Raw genomic sequence first — 19716 nt, 5'->3', positions numbered from 1 at the left:
GCTGCAAATCTGTGTCCGAGCTCCAAAGTCTTTAGAGTCTCTTGTACTTGGGGAAATGTGGCACTCCATACCCGGACCCATCGTCTGTAGGAAGGAGACTGGCACTCAGGCCCTTCCAGCAGCCCATGGCATGGAGGCTTCTGTGACACCATGTATAAAAGACCTCTTCAAGGAGAAACCACATCCAAAAGTATTTTAACACCTTTTGGGGTAAATTTTCTTCTCCTGGATGGTATGGCCTAATGTTTTAATGAAGAGTATGGCCATACCCTGGCTTTATTTCTAAATACGGCCTCAATGCATTCCTTGATCCATGTGCTCCTGGATTTCTAGATAATTCATCATGTCATTCATCATTAAGAGTTTATATGGTTAAAATTTCTGCTGTGCGTGCTATCAGTCTGGTCAGCACCTCCCATTATGCATGTCTGTAACTAGGAAATGTGTATTTAATGAGACACCTCTTCAACAAATTATTGTATGCTAACTTTGTATTTTGTTTTGATTATCCTCATTTGCTTGTGCTCTTTTGGCCTGGACATGATGCTGATTGTGACACTATGGCTGCCCTTGAACCTGTCTGAACTGTGACAGTGACGTGAAAGTTATTTACTTTTATTTCTAACTGGTTGGGCTACTTACTTCATTTAGCATTCTTCTCAATATTCACCACTGCACAGCTCTGGGTTTAAAGACACAGGACTCAATAACACTGCTATGAACTGTGTTAAATTTTTAGTAAGCCTCTAACTCGTTATTTGTTTACTATAGATCTACAGCTGAGTTCCACTCCTCTTAAAGTGGCAACACTTCAATTCAAAATCTCTCCAACACAATCTCTTGCAGAAACATAATGTGTGGCTTTCTGAGCATATTCTTCCTCTTTAGTTGAGTGATTAGTCAATCCACATTCCATTATACAATTTCCAGCAGCTTCAGTGAAGGCTATGTAAGGGATCATGGACGGGGTCCATACAGACGACTGTAACGGCCCAGCGCCCGATGATGGGATGCAGGAGTTCCATTGCAGAAGGGGAGTTGGTCAGGGCCTGGTGCAGGGTAATCACCCGGGTGTTGAGCATCTAGGGTCGTGCAGCCACATACTAGGGCCCTGACATAGCAGCGGATGTTGTCCAGAACAAAGCAAAACTTAGTGATATCCTGCAGGCACCCTGAAGCAGGCATGAAACATAGCACTAGAATCATGTGTAGGATGCTGCAGGCTGGGAGAATGGAAGCTAAGCAGAGTAACAGCTAAAACATAGCAAGCAAGGGGGACAGAGCGAGCAAGGGACAGGGAGACCAAGCAAGAAACATAGCCAGACAAGACATACATGATACAGGACACCCAAAGGACAAGGAACAAGACCAGGAATACACAAGATCTGACATGAACAGGACAGGGCACCCCTCTACCAGGGGTTCAAGGCAAGACACAAGACAGGACAACAAAGCACGGAGCTGACAAGACTGACCAGGCTACACATGACAAGAGTACACAGAAACCACAGGACCAAAGAGGACTAGCCTAGGACTATAAGATAACAATTGGAGATTCGGTCACATCTTATCGCCATTGTATGCTTAGCCCAGCACTACGCCAAAGTACTCCAATACTCGGTGGGTCCTAGCACTAAACCCTGCCTACAGAGGTACTAAACAAACTAAACATGGAATCTAAACACATATCAGAGAGACATACCTGTGGACTGCAGACCGAGACAAATATAATGGGTGAGGCACACCTTATAAAGGAAACAGAAGCTGAAGCCAAGAACAGGACTAGAATCCAGGAATCAGAGGTTCAGGACAGGACATACAGCAATGGACCACAGCAAGACAGGGGAACAGCAGCAAGACAGGGGAACAGCAGCAAGACATGAACAAACAGAGACATGCAGCTCCGCAGCCTGGGTAGAGCGTGACAGGCTATCAAGTGAATAGTTGCGAATGTCCTGTTTTGCTGTGATAATATAAAAGACACAAGTATATCAAGTTCAAACTCCCTGTAGGACCAGAAGAAGGCAAAACTCTCATAGGTGCTCAGACTTACATATTAAAGGTGGGGGTCAGATCATTAACTTATACAAAGGCATTTGTTTTACCATTGACCTATATAGAGGTAAAAGATATATTTTCCTAAAGTGAGTGAATACATCTTTTTATACATGACAATATCTTACTGGCCTTTGCGGCAGCTAACTGGCATTGAACACAATGGCAGGATTTATTGTCTACAATTATAGTCATTTAATGATTTCCCTAACACCACCTCATTTAAGCCATGACAAATTTTGACATCCTCCTTTGTCCTAGCTGCCACGAAGCACTGTCTTCCTGATACTTTAAGTAGTTCTAGATTGGGATGTACGACTGATGATGTTGAAAGGAGTCATTAGAAGAAGCACGTTGTAATGAACATGAACCTCAACAGTGCAACACAGAAACGGCCTAGAGCATTTAATATTTTCAGTGATCATCATGGCAAGTTATTCAAATTAGATTTTGTTTAAAATGTAATATTCTAGAGCCTGAGAATAAGTTCAATCATTTATTTGGACTCTCTAGCCATCATGCACCTTAAAGAATATCATATCTGTATAACCCCCTTACATTTTCATGGTGTTTCTTCTGCATATGCTTTGGAGAATTCTGCAGAATCTATTCAAGTGCATTACACCCTCCCCTGGCTACTTTGTGTGCAGGAGATGTGTTTGGCCGATTACAAAATGCAGCACAGCAATGTAAACATGTAAAATTATGTTATTTCTGCATTTCAGCACAGATCTCCATTGCAGCTCCTACGCGGCCTCCTTGTAATGCTAACGATGCAAGGTAGCAAGAAGGCTTTGCCTCCTGTCCCATCCAATGCATCATATGTCTTCAAATGCAAACCATTCTAAAAACAAAATGCATGCAATGAGTAGGTTCAGTACTTAATACATTATTACATTTGCAGGATCTTTCACCCATTTTATTTCTGATTTAAAGTGGTAATAAAATCTCATTACTTAGATAGATTGTTCTTATATCCCTCCCTATCAACAGGAAAGCACAGACAGATGCTGAGGGAAAGCAGGCTCCCTTTAGAACATCTGTAAATGTATATACACACAAACTATTACTCCCATAGGTCATGTGGAGCTACTGAAAAGTAGCACAGCGGTGATATTGTATTCTGAGAGGCAATTCATTTTTACAGAATACAGTTCTAGAAGCTGTTTTACAGCTTCTACACATTGAAAAGTAAAAATGTGTTAATAATGCAATAAGTGGGACTAGATAATCTGTAGGACCGACGGGTATATGCTTAAAGATTAAACAAGAAGCAAGGTTAACTTCAGGAAGCAGAGATTTACATTATATGCTGTACACAAACTGCGACATCAGAAATTTAACTAGAGAAAAATGCCAAATGGAACAATTTTCATAATTTAGGAGGGCTTCTATATTTCAAATCAACATGACCTAATAAAAAGCACCCACAAATCCAAAAAAAAAAAAAAAAAATCACAAGTTTGATAAATATCACATACAAAAACATTGGTTCTCCTCAACTACATTCCAGAAGAAACCATAAAGGTAGAACTTATGTTGGTAGGAGTATTTACGAACATACTGAGGAACAGATCAAGCAGATAAAGTTCTCTATATATTAAACTAACTACTTTTTTCTTGGAGTGTCATCATTAACTTTTGTTTGGGCATTTAAAAACTAAATGCAGCAGCCCAGCCTCTGTCAGGTCAGAGTAAGCCATGCTGGCTCCTGCTGACAGAGAGATTGGGTTGTCATCAGACAGACTGATAATAAGTCCTTTGTCATCAGGTAAAGTTTTTTGAGCATTTACCATTATGTCTTTTGTCACAAAGGGATTAAAAAGGCTAAAGTAACCCTTATCATATATCCCACATCTTCCTTTCAAAAAAATATCTTTGAAACTCATAACACTTTGTCTCATTTTTGTTCCCCTGAGGTCACCCTATTTTTAGGAGCATAGAATGGTTGATGGGTTTACGTTTTCCAAAAATAAATTGTGTAAACAAAATATATTTTTGCAGACCCAGACTGGCAACTTGCCAACATCATGAATCGTGCATCCTTTTCTGTGCGACTGACAACTGGGTACACCTGGTCACATGCTGCAAAAGTTTTGAAAGTTGTGTATCTAGTAGTCAATGTAAACGTATGCTTTATGGCCTTAGGTAGACAGGACCAATTTCACCCCACTCTGCATTACTATTCTTTTCATAGTCCTTCTTGGTTACATACAGTAAATAGCAACAAAGTCTCACAATGAATGACCAGTTGTCCCCATTTTCCTGGACAGTACCTGGATTGAAGCTTCTATCCCCCTTTACTATTTCCCCTGCAATGTGACTTCTGAAACTGTTTTAAGCTGGTAAGTATATTTTAGAAATAGGTATTCAAATACCATAGATAAATCTACCATTATCAATTTCAAATATGACAATATTACACAATATACATGTAATAATATGTATTTACTTTACTGAATATCACCCTTAACCCCTTGAAGTACAATGTGCGTGAAGAAAACACATACAAAAATACTACTGCAAACAAAGGCTGATGGTAGAATTAGTGCATGGAAATAGTTACAATACTAGCATTTGAAATACTCTGGGTTGCCTGGTTTTCAAAAAAAACTTGATTAGGTGGGGTAAACTAAATAAGCCGGCTTCAAAAATGTCCCAACTAACACATGGGGCAAGATGACCAGATGTCAAAATTCCCCAAAAATGCATACTTCCCAAATGCGCTCCTTTAGCTCCCAAACAACCTAAAATTTCATGCTAAAATATGTATGGGTGGTGTCACTGTACTCAGGGCATGTTGCTGAACACATATTGTGGTGTTGTTTGATAGTGACATATACCAGGAGCTGTAAATTTATACTTGAAGTACAATGTGTATGATAAAAAAAAAAAATACTACCACAAACACTGACAAGGCTGGTGGTAGAATAAGTGCATGGAAACAGTTAAAATACCAGCATTTGAAATACCCAGGGTTGTATAGTTTTAAAATAAGAAGGGTTGACAGGTTAAATTAAATAAGCCAGCTTCAAAGATATCCCAAATAACACACAGGGGCAGAATAAACAGTTTTGAGGAGGGGGGGGACATAACCGTTTGGAAATAGCAATATGCTACTTGGACTTATTGCCCCATAACTTGCAAAAAAAAAACAATAAACATTTGGTATTTCTAAACTCACAACAAATATTAGAATCTATTTAGAAGTTTTGTTATTAGCCTTTGTAGACGAGTAAAATGTATTTCAAACAAAATTCAGAAAAAGTCCTTTTTTCAATATTTTATACATTTTATATAGTAAATTAGATGATTTGATGGTATAAAAAAAATAACTTCTTGTCCGTCCTGAAAAAAATATATATATGTATAATTTTTGTGGGTATACTAAATGAGAGAGAAGAAAATTACAGCAAATATGAGCAGCGTACAAATATTAAAACAACCATTGTGCCAAAGGTTGCAAAAAATAACATTAAGGGGTTAATATATCAATAACACAGAATATTAGAAACATTACATTGAAGCATATTAAGATTAAGTAAAGTGATCAGAGAATAAAACAAAATTACTCCAGTCATTAGGAACATCTAGAACAAAATGCATCTAAATGTGTTATATATGATTGCACAAAAAATGTCCCTAGAAATTGCTTTAAAAAGCTGGTCAGCTAATCCAGTGATATTTAGTGATTTCAGTTCTGTTATACAACTATTCTATTCATGCTACATGTTCCTTCTGTATATACATTAAATTTATTGTAAATCATAGTTAGATCACTGGAGATATCAGAACTTTACTCAATACATAAGGACAACGGTGTTAAACAGCTCCCAGTGGAGACATTACATTTCTACAATTACAGTATGTGGATTAATATTACTACAGAAAGGTCTGAGCTCAACATCTGTCATTGCTTCTGTCCTGAAATCATTTTAGTGTCATGTTTAAAATGTCAGTACCCAAGCTAAAAACAGTGATATTTCATGGGTTTAGAAATCCCACTGTGGAACATTATCTTTAATGCATTAAATATGTCACTTACATTAATTCACTTTTGTGTGACATTGACGCTAGCTCATTACATTGTAACTCTCATACGATAATTTCATTTTAATAGACATAATATCTAACCCATTAAACACTGTTTTCTATTGCCTAAAATTGGCAGTGCAACTTGGTTTGTAGTAGCCATCATTTTAATTTGGAAAGTCATGTGTTTTAAATTGAATGCTAATTGCATGCTAGTTAATTAGATTATTTTTCATGTAAACTCTTTAACATCGTTCCATGGTATTTAGAAAAGGATGCACGGTTTTCATATACGACGTTACTACCTCTATATATCTTCTTGAATTAGCTTTCTAGGGCCTTAAAACTTAATGACTTAAAGTAACAACTTAATTACTGTTTGTTTGTTTTATCTCTGTACTGAAACCCCATACACTGGCTGGTCTATGATAAAGGGTCTTCTGAGTTTTATAACTAAGACTGAAGATTAGGTAGCAATATCGGATAGGCTATTGACACCATGAGACAAGAGTAGACTATGTAGTAATGGATCAGCCCTACATTAAGAATTGACACTTTTTCCATCATTTTTGTAATTTTAATTTATTATTAAATAAAGGTAGCGATTTACAATTAGCCATTTTTGGTTAAGACGTTTCTGGGATTCACTTCCCCTCTGTGATGCCATTCTATGCAAAGGGGTGGTGGCGCTAGTCTTTTTTGTCTCTATAACTAAGAGCAATTTTCGTTAATAAACTAATATAGTTTAATAAACTAAATCACTGGAATGAAAACCCTTTGTGCCATTGTCACAAGGCGACATGGGGTTGTGGGAATAGGAAGGAGTTAAAAAAAAAAAAAAAAAAAAAAAAAATCCCTGGATTTTGCTTGCGCACTTCTGCTGCCCTCGCACCGCACTACTGGTGGGATTTTAATGTATAAATATATGTGGTGCGTGTAGTCAGTACCCAAGGCAAACGGTTAGCTGTCTGTTCTGACAGCACTGAAACAGGAGAGCAGTGGGCAGCTGAAAAGGCATTTCATTCAATTAATATTTATTACATTTTAGAAAGTGATTTATATTTTTTTTTTAAATACTTTGTCGTAGCTTTTATTGGGTTGATAGTTGTCTCCATTGAAGGGAACTGGTTAATATTCAAGGTGAAAATATATAGAAACTGGAATTCTACGTGAAATAGATAATAAAAATGACAGTAATACTCCCCAAATGAAAGCAGCAGCCAACAACACTCTTCCTTCAAGTGCTTAAACAAATAGACGATAGACCATGGCGCGCATAAACATATGGGGAAAAGAAAAATAAAAAACATTAGTGTAATGTGTACACACAAGTGGTATACTAATGTGGTAGCTTATCAACTCACACGGGCTGAATAGATCAGGCTCATCAAAGGTATCAGTAGAAAAGGTCCTTTAATATCTTCTAAAATCGGGCAGGCATGGCGGCTATAAAGTTGAAGAGGTATCCCTTAAAATCGTTTCTGCTGCGGCCGATGATCGCACTGTAACCACTACATGTATGTATGTTATAGCGTACTTTTCACAGAGGCACAAGATATTTGACAAGAAAATCAGTGAAAGGCAATATTGATATTAAAGGACCTTTTCTACTGATACCTTTGATGAGCCTGATCTATTCAGCCTGTGTGTGAGTTGATAAGCTACCACATTAGTATACCACTTGTGTGTACATATTACACTATTGTTTTTTATTTTTATTTTCCCCATATGTTTATGCGCGCTATGGTCTATCGTCTAATATTCAAGTTGAGCCTTCTGGCTAATAGTGGACTACAATAATAAATCCAAATTGGTGTCTTGTGCTTTATTTCATGTTAATGTGCTGCTGTAGGTTAGTTTCATATACTGCACAACCACATGCACAGACCTCAAGATGTGTTGACGTCAGAATTTCTGTTTTAACAACAGCAGTGGCTGATATCAGGTTGTAAACAATGCAGTGAAATGTAAGGCTGCTTTCTTTCCATCATTTCTATACAAAGAAAGTACAAACACACAGTATTAACATGCGTTATTTGTGTGCAAGTACTACTAATCACAAATTTTCCCTTTATAGGTCTTTATTATCTGGAGAAAAGCATTGAGGTTTCTAAAGAGTGAAAATGAATTTCATCCTATAAAAGGAGATTTGACAGTAGGAGATGCAGGAATGTAATAGTTTATAAAGAGGGAGAGCACAGCCTGTACAGATACTCAACAACAGTAACTGTCTGTCTCACATGAATTCTAGGAAACACATCCTGGTTTCTAAACCAAACACAATTCCAGTGTTAACTAGGTGCAACCCTACTGGTACTGCCAAGTGTTGATCCAATGTATATTATTAAACAGGTGGTTCTACTTGCTGTGTAAGCAGATTATACATATTATATATATTACGGTATAAATATATATATATATACACACATACCATATGTACTTGTCTTTGCTTTTGTGTTTAATCTTAACCATCTGGGTGCCAACACTGTAGGATTTTTTGCTGTAAATGTCATCTGTACTTTCAGCTCACTTTTAACTGCTACAAAGTGGAGGTTAGGCAACATGTAGGGTTGTCACCAGCCGGTTATCAACCCTTTGGAGCACTGGGACACTGAAGCATTCAGCAGCAAAGGTAGGGAGACATTGAGAGAGTGAGAGCGTTTCAGAGTGAGTAAGAGTGTGAGAGAGCGTGGGTAAGAACGAATGTGACATCATGTGGAAAGCAAATAAAGTGGAAACAAAAATGAAGATGAAGCCTTATTAAGTATGTTAGACAAAATGGGATAAGAACATATCTTCTACACAGATAAACTTTATTTAAATAAACTTTAAAACATATGTAAAGCTTTTTATGGAGTGGAAAAAAGAGGGATATGGTGTCAACACGACAACAAATCCCTCTATTATAACAGATTTATTTTTACCATTTTTACCAATGAACTAAACAGTTTTTGGAGAGTTATCCATTTATGAGTGTGGTTTTAAAATGCAAATGTGATCCAAACCACTGTTTGGGCTACTGCTTTGCTTCAGGATATCCACAATGCTTGAGGAGAACCGAGCTCCTGGCACCCAGTACCTGCACCGAGGAGCCTGAACCTCAATCACGTAAGGGTTATGCAATATTGAGCGGCTCCACCCACACCTGTCCACAACTCTGACAGGTTTGTTTTTTTTTAGGAAAACATTTTTTTAGGCAACCCCAGCTACATGCAAAGATAACTCGTTATTACCAAGCTTCCACATTCTTCAACATTTGGTCCCATTCTGGATCATACCAACTCAATCTAAATATCACACAGTTACTATTGGATGATTTTTATTTTAACCCTTTCTTAATCATCATTATTTCCTACCCTAAAAACTGGAGCTTTTTTTGCAATTACAATATGTTTATCTTACTATAACGTTGCTTTTTTGTATTTTTTGTAAATTATATATATATTACACACAGTTTTTTATTTTACAAACAACCCATATTCATATGAGGGACCCCATCAAATAATTTAACTTTAGTCTTTTTAGTTTAACCCAGTGATCCCAATATTTCATTCACTGAAAATTTGCAAATGTGATGGTATTAATCTTCTTATAGTTCTCCTATTGTTTCTGCAGCATTTTCTATTTTAATGTATAGGTGGGATACAAAACACATCCTCTCTATGCTACTGAATCTTACATAGCAAGTAATTATAGGTAGTCATTTTATGTTAAATAACTGTGCATTTAGGTTTGGTACCTATTAAATGCCACCTGGAAAATATAGTGAAGCTTTGCGGGCTTTTCTAAGGACCTTATTATGAAAACATTTTGAGATTATGCCCTATCTTTGTAAGAGTATGGTGTTAGAGTGTGTTTATGAGTGTGTTTATGGTGTTGTTAGTGTGTGTAAGTATATGATGGTAGACAGTGTGCGTCATTGTATGGTGTTAGTGTGAGCTTGTGTCACTGTATAACAGAGTGTGCATGCGTTTGCGTATGGTGTAAGTGTGTACATTAGTGTACGGTGTTAACATGTGTGTAAGCCTTTGATGTTAAAATTAAGATCCTCACAAAATAGGTGCCACTACTAAAAACAAAATTAACATTTTCTGTTCAACAACGCCAGCCTGATGCATATGGAGAGGAAAATTGAGACAGGATAGTGGAACATTAGCAAATACCAGTAATAAGCTTTCAGTAGATGTAGTGCAGGCAAACAGTAAAGGAATTAAATAAAGTTTATGATTTACTACAACTGTGCTAAAAGGTGACTAAAAAATGGCCATTTTGCTACTGCCATCTCTGTATGTATGATTTTAATTTCTAAGTTCCCCGTGACAATATTATTTATGTAATCAGGATCTACTGCAGATATACACAGTTGCCAGAGGAAGAAGATGGTTAGCTTGGCCATGTCTGCTTAATGACTTCTTTGTAACTGGTCTACCAGATGCTCTATATTTAAAAAGCAGACAGTTATATTCAGTAGACCATCTGATTATTGTAGGAGCCAGAGAAAAACACTTAAAAATATTTAGCATTCTAAATGCAAGATTCCTTAACATATATTAGGCTGTATGTGTGATCAGCAATAGTGTCCAAAAAAACATTTAGCGTATTTGCTACATAATAAGTTTTACATAACAGTGGACTAAGCTTTTACAGCTAATCTTTTGAAACCTACATGTCTAACATGGAAGAGAATATCCAAAAGACTAAAATTATACTACAACTTTTCTATAAATGTTCCAATTTATAAAACCCAGCATTGCAGGTGGGGCTTTTGGGAGAGACCCTGATGGGATTTCTGATTGCTCTACCTGCTGGTTGATCATACACATTGAGATCAGCAAGGCAGGGCTAAGGAGCCATGCTTGCTGATTAAAGAGAAATACATAAATTATATATACAGTATCTCACAAAAGTGAGTACACACCTCACATTTTTGTAAATATTTTCTTATGTCTTTTCATGTGACTACACTGAAGAAATGACACTCTGCTACAATGTAAAGTAATGAGTGTACAGCCTGTATAACAGTATAAATTTGCTGCCCCCTCAAAATAGCACACAGCCATTAATGCCTAAAGCTTGGCAACAAAAGCGAGTACACCCCTAAGTGGAAATGCCCAAATTAGCCATTTCCCCTCCCCGGTGTCATGTGACTCGTTAGTGTTACAAGGTCTCAGGTGTGTTTAATTTGGTGTTATCGCTCTCACACTCTCTCATACTGGTCACTGGAAATTCAACATGGCATTAGATATAAGAAGATTGCCAAGACCATGAAACTGAGCTGCAGCACAGTGGGTAAGACCATACAGTGGTTTTACAGGACAGGTTCCACTCAGAACAGGCCTCGCCATGGTCGACCAGAGAAGTTGAGTGTACATGCTCAGCGTCATATCCAGAAGTTGTCTTTAGGAAAGAGACGTATAAGTGCTGCCAGCATTGCTGCAGAGGTTGAAGGGGTGGGGGGGTCAGCCTGTCAGTGCTCAGACCATACGCCGCACACTGCATCAAATTGGTCGTCCCAGAAGGAAGCCTCGTCTAAAGATGATGCACAAGAAAGCCCGCAAACAGTTTGCTGAAGACAAGCAGACTAAGGACATGTATTACTGGAACCATGTCCTGTGGTCTGATGAGACCAAGATAAACTTATTTGGTTCAGATGGTGTCAAGTGTGTGTGGCGGCAACCCGGTGAGGAGTACAAAGACAAGTGTGTCTTGCCTACAGTCAAGCATGGTGGTGGGAGTGTCATGTTCTGGGCCTGCATGAGTACTGCCGGCACTGGGGAGCTACAGTTCATTGAGGGAACCATGAATGCCAACATGTACTTTGACATACTGAAGCAGAGCATGATCCCCCTCCGTTCGAAGACTGGGCTGCAGGGCAGTATTCCAACATAATAACGACCCCAAACACACCTCCAAAACCATATTGAGCATCCGTGGGGCATCCTCAAACGGAAAGTGGGGGAGTGCAAGGTCTCAAACATTCACCAGCTCCGTGATGTGGTCATGGAGGAGTGGAAGAGGACTCCAGTGGCAACCTGTGAAGTTCTGGGGAACTACATGCCCAAGAGGGTTAAGGCAGTGCTGGAAAATAATGGTGGCCACACAAAATATTGACACTTTGGGCCTAATTTGGACATTTCCACTTAGGGGTGTACTCACTTTTGTTGCCAAGGTTTAGACATTAATGGCTGTGTGTTGCGTTATTTTAAGGGGATAGCACATTTACACTGTTATACAGGCTGTACACTCACTACTTTATATTGTAGCAGAGTGTAATTTCTTCAGTGTTGTCACAAGGAAAAATATAATAAAATATTTACAAAAATGCGAGGGGTGTACTCACTTTTGTGATACTGTAAATAAAGAAATTCTGCTGGGTAATAATCCATTGAGAGTGTTAAATTTAAAATTTCATGTGCCCACATTGAAAATGCATGGAGGCATTCTGGAGAATCTCCCTATATGCATTTGCCTTTTCCAACCCAAGCTCCTAGGCTTCAAAGAGATATATTGCTGCCTGTATCCATAGGGTATTCTCCCTGCCAGTAAGCTCCAATGCTGGCACAGCAAAAGTTTCAAGCATGGGTAATTAGACCCCCTATGCGTACACCCAGAAATCTCTGATTTTAATAGGAGTGCTCTCCTGCCAAAAATGGGATAACAGAGAGGGCATTGCACTTCTCATAAAGGTCTTTTTTTCCCTCTGTTTTAACAGGTTGAAGAATACATATAATCTTTGTTGGTGAGGCTACATGGAACACTGGAGAGTCCCTTTAATTTCTGGGGAGCTGATGAAGGATAAGCACTTTAACATTTCTAATATTTAACAAAAACATGTAAAAGACAAACAGCTTATCAAGTTGTGTCAGTTTTCTTATACTGTCCCTGTAACAGGGTTTCATTTACAAATGAATGTACTTTCAAGGTGGTCACTTCCATGTCTCCCAAAAATATATGATATGAAAAAAAAATTGCCACTCTGCCCCTGATATGCTGTATGCCCCACACATATGCCACTCTGCCCCCCCAGATATGCCACTCTGCCCCCCCCAGACCAATGCATCCCCAGGCTCGGAAGTGCCGGCAGCAGCGGAGGTTGTCTGCGCATCGCACAGACATTCACCGGCTGCCAGAGAGGAGGATACAGGTCCCCTGCATCGCTGCAGGGGATCCCCCTCTTTGGCAGCCGGTGAACGTCTGTATGATGCGCTCAGACAACCTCCGCTGCTGCTGGTCGGTACTTCCGCCGGGGCTTCTATGATGAAGCGCAGGCGGAAGTGGCGAGCAGCTGCAGAGGTTGTCTATGCGCATCGTGCAGATGTCCACCAGCTGCCCCCACTAGACACCAGGGAGTCCAGGGACATTTGGATGCTAACCCTGCTGCTTGCCCGCAGCAGGGCTAAATGAACAAATCAAAACAATCTCTGTGCTGACATACATTCGTTAAGAATTTCAATGTGCTATTTTGAATGCTGTATTTATTTATGCAAATATTAAAATTTGGTTGAGCACTACAAGAAAAATAAATAATAATTAATCCAGACAATTCATTTTATATATTTTACACATCAATTTTGGGATTAATGGGAATAATCTAGGCATTTTATTATTTGAACATATGTAATCAGCTAAAAGTTTAGAGTTTGCCTTTATCCAATAATAAAATAAATATTATGAAGTAACAGTAATAAAATATTTTCATTATTTCTCAATAATCTTACCTTGACTTTTTCAAATCGTTCACTCAGTGAAGCCACCTGATGTTCTCTGTGCCTACCAACCAGTTTGCATAAGGCACAGATAAGTTGATCATCTGCTGTACAGTACATGTTTACCTTCTCATTCTCATGTTCCATACAAACTAGTCCTCGAAAATGAGCATCTGGCACAGGCTCCACTAACCGATGACTAGTGAAAGGTTTCTTGTTTGGGTGAGTTGCACGCAGACACCGGTCACAATAGGAGACCTCACATGTTATACATGTCTTTACTGCGTCTCTTGGTGGGTCGGCTTCACAAAACTGACAAGGGATCCTTTCAGTAGCCATGACTGGGACACTTTTATATATCTTTTCCTTATGGTGGTCACTAGGGGAAGTGGGTACACTCAAAGAAGCCTTTTGAAAACGATGGATAATGTTCTGCAATGTAACGTTACGCTTCAGCCCATCCAAGCCACGATGGTTGAGAGATATGACATATCTACAGGTTGGACACTGGAAAGCTGTAACAGGTTCCACTATTTCACTGGTTGCACATCCACTAACTAGTATTCGATGGGCACAGCTAAAGCATAAGCTGTGGGCACAAGGAAGGAGGAGAGGGTCCTCAAACAATTCCAGGCATATTGGACAGGTTAGTTCTGACTCCAATGTTTCCATGTTTAGTTAAAACATCAGGATGTTGACTGGCGTGGGGTTTTATCCTGCAGAACTGAAAACAATACATATGTATAAGTATGTTCAGCATCAGCAGAATTATTATATCAACAAGTCAAGATAACACCAGGGACAAAGTGGTGTGGATTTCTTGCACAATAAAGTGATATTAATTCTATATTTTATTTACTATATTTTTCATCTGCAATACCTTTAAAGTAAAATAAGACCAATTTTCAACTTTGGACCCTGCATCAAGTATAAAAGCCCTGATTAGCGTAATCAACAGGTGTTGTCAGTTCCAATTCTTTTTGATGCTTGGACATTTTTTTTTGGTCACATCTGAGCTAAATGTAGTATCTTCTAGTTTAGGTTTGCTATGTTTCCCTTGTTTCACACAGTTTTATAAATGCAATTTACCCGTCTTTGGACGAACATTCAACTTTGATGCCAACATGATCCTATATTCTGATTACTGACTTGTCAGTGAATTATATAGCTTCTGGTTCTTTGATGGCTGGTCTTCAATTAGTTTACAGATATGATAAGCATTAGACATTTTAAATATCAATGTTGTAGATGTAAAATGTTTTTTTAGACAAGTCACATTCACTTAAGATCATAACTAGTGGTATCGCTGGTTAGTGAAACTCACTGACTAATGCATTATGAATGGTCAAAGCCAGTAGGTTTCTCCTGCTAGAAGAGGTGAGCTTCCCCAATACAATTCATCCTTAAATTGGTGAGAACAGATTTAAGAAAAATTGTCGCAATCTAATATGACTGTCTGCTACCAAAAGTATAAAAAAAAAGAAAAAAGTGTTCCAACATGTTACCAGCTGATCTATAGTTAGATCAGCTGGCTGGTACACTGCACACATTGTCTGATCCCTGCTGTCATGCAGGGGATCAGACATTGTGACACAATCACCGACACACACAAATTACATAATAAATACCATACACCCACTTTCTAAGCAAATACATTTTTTTCACAAATGGGAAAAGGACCATCACTCTTAGGCATACTGCTGATGAAGGTGATGGGACTTGGTGGTCCAGGTCGAACCAACTCTTTGTGAAGACTTTTGAACTGGCACACCCTGCTGCCCCTGGTTTTATTTATACTCTAAACTGTGTTTGTATAGTGTATTATGCCATTGACCCTTTATTCTCTATGTGCCTTCCCTGCCCTATGCTGTGTGCCGTTGCGCAGTGAGCTTGTCATGTAGTGCGCCTTTCAAAAATTATACAATAACCTATACATGTGGGGTATTTCTGTAATCTGGAGGGGCAGGTGAATACATTTTGGTGATTGTGTACACTTGCACATCACCTGTGCAACAAATGGTAACCGACGTGAAAGCGTATTTCGAAAAAAAGAATAATGGCTAGATTTGGCAAAGACTGGTGGCCAAATGGTTGTATAACAAGAGCCTAAAAGCTTTCAGTGAAATAACGGGTTTTCTACTTCGAGATATTTGCACTTTGTGGTTATTTACGGTTTTATTTGTTTGTGATTACTTTTACAAACCTATATACTAACTGAAAATAACAGGATTAAAAAGTACTTTGAAACAGCAATGTATGTTGTCTAATATTTGCCCTATAATTAAAATGAAGATATTGTAATTCTTAAATTTAAGGCAACTCTACTTTAGTAACAATTATCATAGCAAAATTATAATAAAATGCAATGCTCTAATTACGCATTGTTATTTTTAATGATATTTTTAGTTTTATAGTCTCCCATCATTGTAATAGTGCTAAGGAATGTGTCGACGTTCTGCAAATAAAATGGGTTGATAGCGTTAGCAGTGGCTATTACCACACACCTACCTGTTTTGGAACTCATTATGTCAGCAGTACTGAAGACACATATAGTTATAAAGCTCCTTTCCTCTAATGAAGTATGCCCGCTCTCCTGCAAAGGAAAATAATGTTCATGATTCTGGTATATTTTATTTGAAGACTACTAATTAAATGTTTTCCTGCCCAGTCAGAACGCACAGCCTATGTAGTAATACCAAACAGAATTTAAGTTCTTCCCATTCTGTTAGTAACATATTACACATATATAATAATATATTACACACTGTCATAAGGGTCATCCAGCTTTGTGACAATTGTCCTAAGCTTTAATTAGATAAATCTGGTATGTTTAGTTCAAACCACGTGTGAATCAATTAGATTTTCTTTCATTTAATTCAAGAGAAAGACTATAGGTCTAATGATGTCATTTTGGAAATACAATATTTCTGTACTCTGTACATTTCATCTGTTCTTGAAAATAATTCTATTGAAAGGCTCAACACAAACAGCTGTGCATGTAAAACACAATTGCAACTATTTTTGATGCACAAAACACTCTTTTCTTGCTCCATGATGAGGTACAGACTAGTCCCCATTTTTAATGCATGTTGGGGTCCATGTTCCATGGAGTACATTTTACTGCACGCGCATTGGCTCGTACATTCTTTAGTGAATGAATTAAAACAGACTTGTTTAAGTCCTCCCCCAGCTGCCTCAATATCCAATATAACCTGAAAATAGGGCTGTGTTTGTTTATATACACGAATTATTGTTTTAAACCATGTTCCTACATTTAATAGCCATAACACACCATTTTTACACTTTTTTACACATACTGTAGCATGTGCACTATTTTTGTAAATTAATGTTGGAGGCAACAATCTCAGCTGGGTCTAGAAAAACCTGGAACTCCTCATAAAGGTGCTGCAGAGGGTGTTGTGCTGGTTCGAGGTTGTGGGGCCAATCATGCATATAGGCATTTCTATAAGACATAAGGCAAGAAGTGGGCAGAACTACATGGAGAGCGGGCAGTACATCACACCACACCACGACCCTTGTATTGGGTGTGAAACTGTGTGTGACATTATGTTCCCTTATGTGTCCCAGCATACCCGTGTACTTCCTTGAGTTAGGCCACCTGGTCCTCTCCATATACAAACACGCTTGTGGGACTATCATACATGTAGGTTATGGTGACCGCATCAACCTTTTCTTACTACTATTATTACTACTATTCCCATGTTTCTAACAAACATATGTAAAACACTACCAATTCTATCACTATATTGCTTGAAACTGCTGGTTTAGGGAGCTCCTTAACAACTACAATGACGGTCACTCTATACACCACAGACACAATACCCCTACAACAAACAGCCTACACCATAAATTGTACTTTCTCCTGCAAATCATTCAATGTGAGATCATTCACCACATGTATTCACTGTCCCAATAAAGGACTATATGTCAGTGACACACACCCTAACAGGCTGGATTAATTGTCTTATATATAATGTGAACTAAGAAAAGGCAGGCATGCTGTGCACACAGGTGGTGGCGCATCTGAAAACAGACCCACCTGTTTGTTATTTTCAAGTAAAGGATTTCTCATTTAAGTTTGTCTTCCAAAAATGTATGGTTATCATGTAATATAATAAAAATATAAGTACCTCACTAAAGCACATTTCATATTCATTCATTCAATCTCTATAACATAAACCTTGTTCATGTAGTAAGAAAATGAGGGTATTCATTGTTGTGGAAAAATTATTTTACATCAGCATGTGAACATTTGTAGAGCTTCACCCACATTTATCATCTCTAAATCTATTACACGTCATTTGGAAGTAGATAGGTAACGTCTGTTAGTTAATTAAGAAGTGTTGTACATTACAGTGAGATGTTCCAGATAATTTTGCATAGAGCTTAACTCAGGTTTCATATTGGTGAGAGCCACTCTAACTGTTTAAAGTGTAAATATGGGGGTGCAGACTCATTGCATCATCTTTGGTCTTGTCCTTTGGGGTGATGTGCTTAACTTTGCGACTCAAAAATTGGGTTTACGTTTTCAACTTTCTGCTGCCTGGGCCATTTTAGTATCGTTCTTGTGTCAGAATGCCCGTGTCTTACAGCAAAAGCAAAATCTCTTCTCATTATGCAGTCTGCTGTGGCCTAATGCTGTAGGTGGGTTCATTCTCAGCCACCAGTCTTGGATATGGCACTCTCTAGATAAGTTCATTTTTTTAGATAGACTGGATTGATGCGTCTCAGAGAAAGGCTAAATAATTTTTTGACAGATGGGCTCTGTTTAGATCAATTCTGTATAATGCGGTAAAAGTCACCGTCCTCAACACTTTTCAACATACAGGGTGGCTCTCATAAGTTTTAAAAGGGATTACAGAGTGTCTCCTTGATGTGTTGGGTATTCGGTTTAGTATTGGTCTAACTCATTTTTGGCTCCCCACTAATTTAGGCTGTATTTACTGACTTTATGGATTGGAATGCGACCATAAATACACTATATATGACAAAGGGTAATTCGTACTGTCTATGTTAAACCAAGCATGTACTTGTTGTATACTATATTTTTCTGAATATGTATGTAGGGGGCTACAGGTAGAAGAAATATCCCATGGAAACTAACTTAAATATTAGCTTCATGGACATTGTGAATGTAATATTAATGTGTAAGATAATTAAGGAAGGGGCCATCTAGGCAAGGCATATCACTGGGCTGGCGAGCCGCTGCCTTGATCAGTCCCTGTAACCGGTAGAGATGACAGACTGCCAGCAGGGTCCTCTCCATCAATGCTCACTGACTGAATATGAGCGCGAGGATATGACATCACTTCCCAAAATTTTTCTTAACACACATGAAGCATGTGAGGACCACAAGGGTGCACCAGAACATATTTGTTAGCAGCCACTGAAACACCAAAAATGAGCTTCCTCCTGATCAAACAAAAGTAAGCAATCTGAGAGGAAAGTGACAACCATACAGGTATATTTCAGCCTTCACAGGCTTTAGCAGTCAGATGCATTTGATATGTTTGTAGGTACGGGGGGGGGGAGGGGTGGATGGGATCCAGATCTGGAATCCCATCTTATGGAGAGCTACAAAAGTCTTCTAAAGCAAATTATACAAATCAGACTAGCTCATCTGAGAATGTACAAGACTTAAAAGGCTTGTCTACTGGGAGTTTCAGCTCAACTTTCAAGTTCCAACTTTAAGCTCGCTAGTACCATTACACAGGAAAAATGGCCATTAGTATATCAGACGAATCCTGCTACATCCTCAGACAGAAATTTGGGGCGTGAACAACAGCAACCTTTTTTCTCACATTGCCTTTAAGCATTCCCTGAGAAAATTCCCTGAAAAAAAATTAACACGATCAAGCAATTAACCTATACAATATAAGGTTTAGGTATTTAGCTGTACTAG

At 38.3% G+C, this 19716-nt stretch overlaps 1 protein-coding gene and 1 long non-coding RNA gene across 2 annotated transcripts in view; one reads left to right on the top strand and one right to left on the bottom strand.

Moving 5' to 3' along the window:
- Positions 1-19716, top strand: part of LOC128502623 (uncharacterized) — a 113428-nt gene that overhangs the window by 72650 nt on the left and 21062 nt on the right. The gene's annotated exons all lie outside the window — the stretch shown is intronic.
- Positions 1-19716, bottom strand: part of MID2 (midline 2) — a 76523-nt gene that overhangs the window by 55342 nt on the left and 1465 nt on the right. The window contains exons 2-3 of the mRNA XM_053472469.1: positions 16302-16386; positions 13806-14517 (exon numbers count right to left, since the gene is read on the bottom strand). Of these exons, the coding sequence (XP_053328444.1) occupies positions 13806-14465 (660 nt within the window). The 5' untranslated portion in view covers positions 14466-14517; positions 16302-16386. The remainder of the gene's footprint in view (positions 1-13805; positions 14518-16301; positions 16387-19716) is intronic.

Source organism: Spea bombifrons, chromosome 8 (genome assembly GCF_027358695.1).
Source record: "Spea bombifrons isolate aSpeBom1 chromosome 8, aSpeBom1.2.pri, whole genome shotgun sequence".
Taxonomy (NCBI): Eukaryota; Metazoa; Chordata; class Amphibia; order Anura; family Pelobatidae; genus Spea; species Spea bombifrons.
Note: the sequence above shows the minus strand (reverse complement) of the source record. Positions and strands in the feature narration are given on the sequence as shown.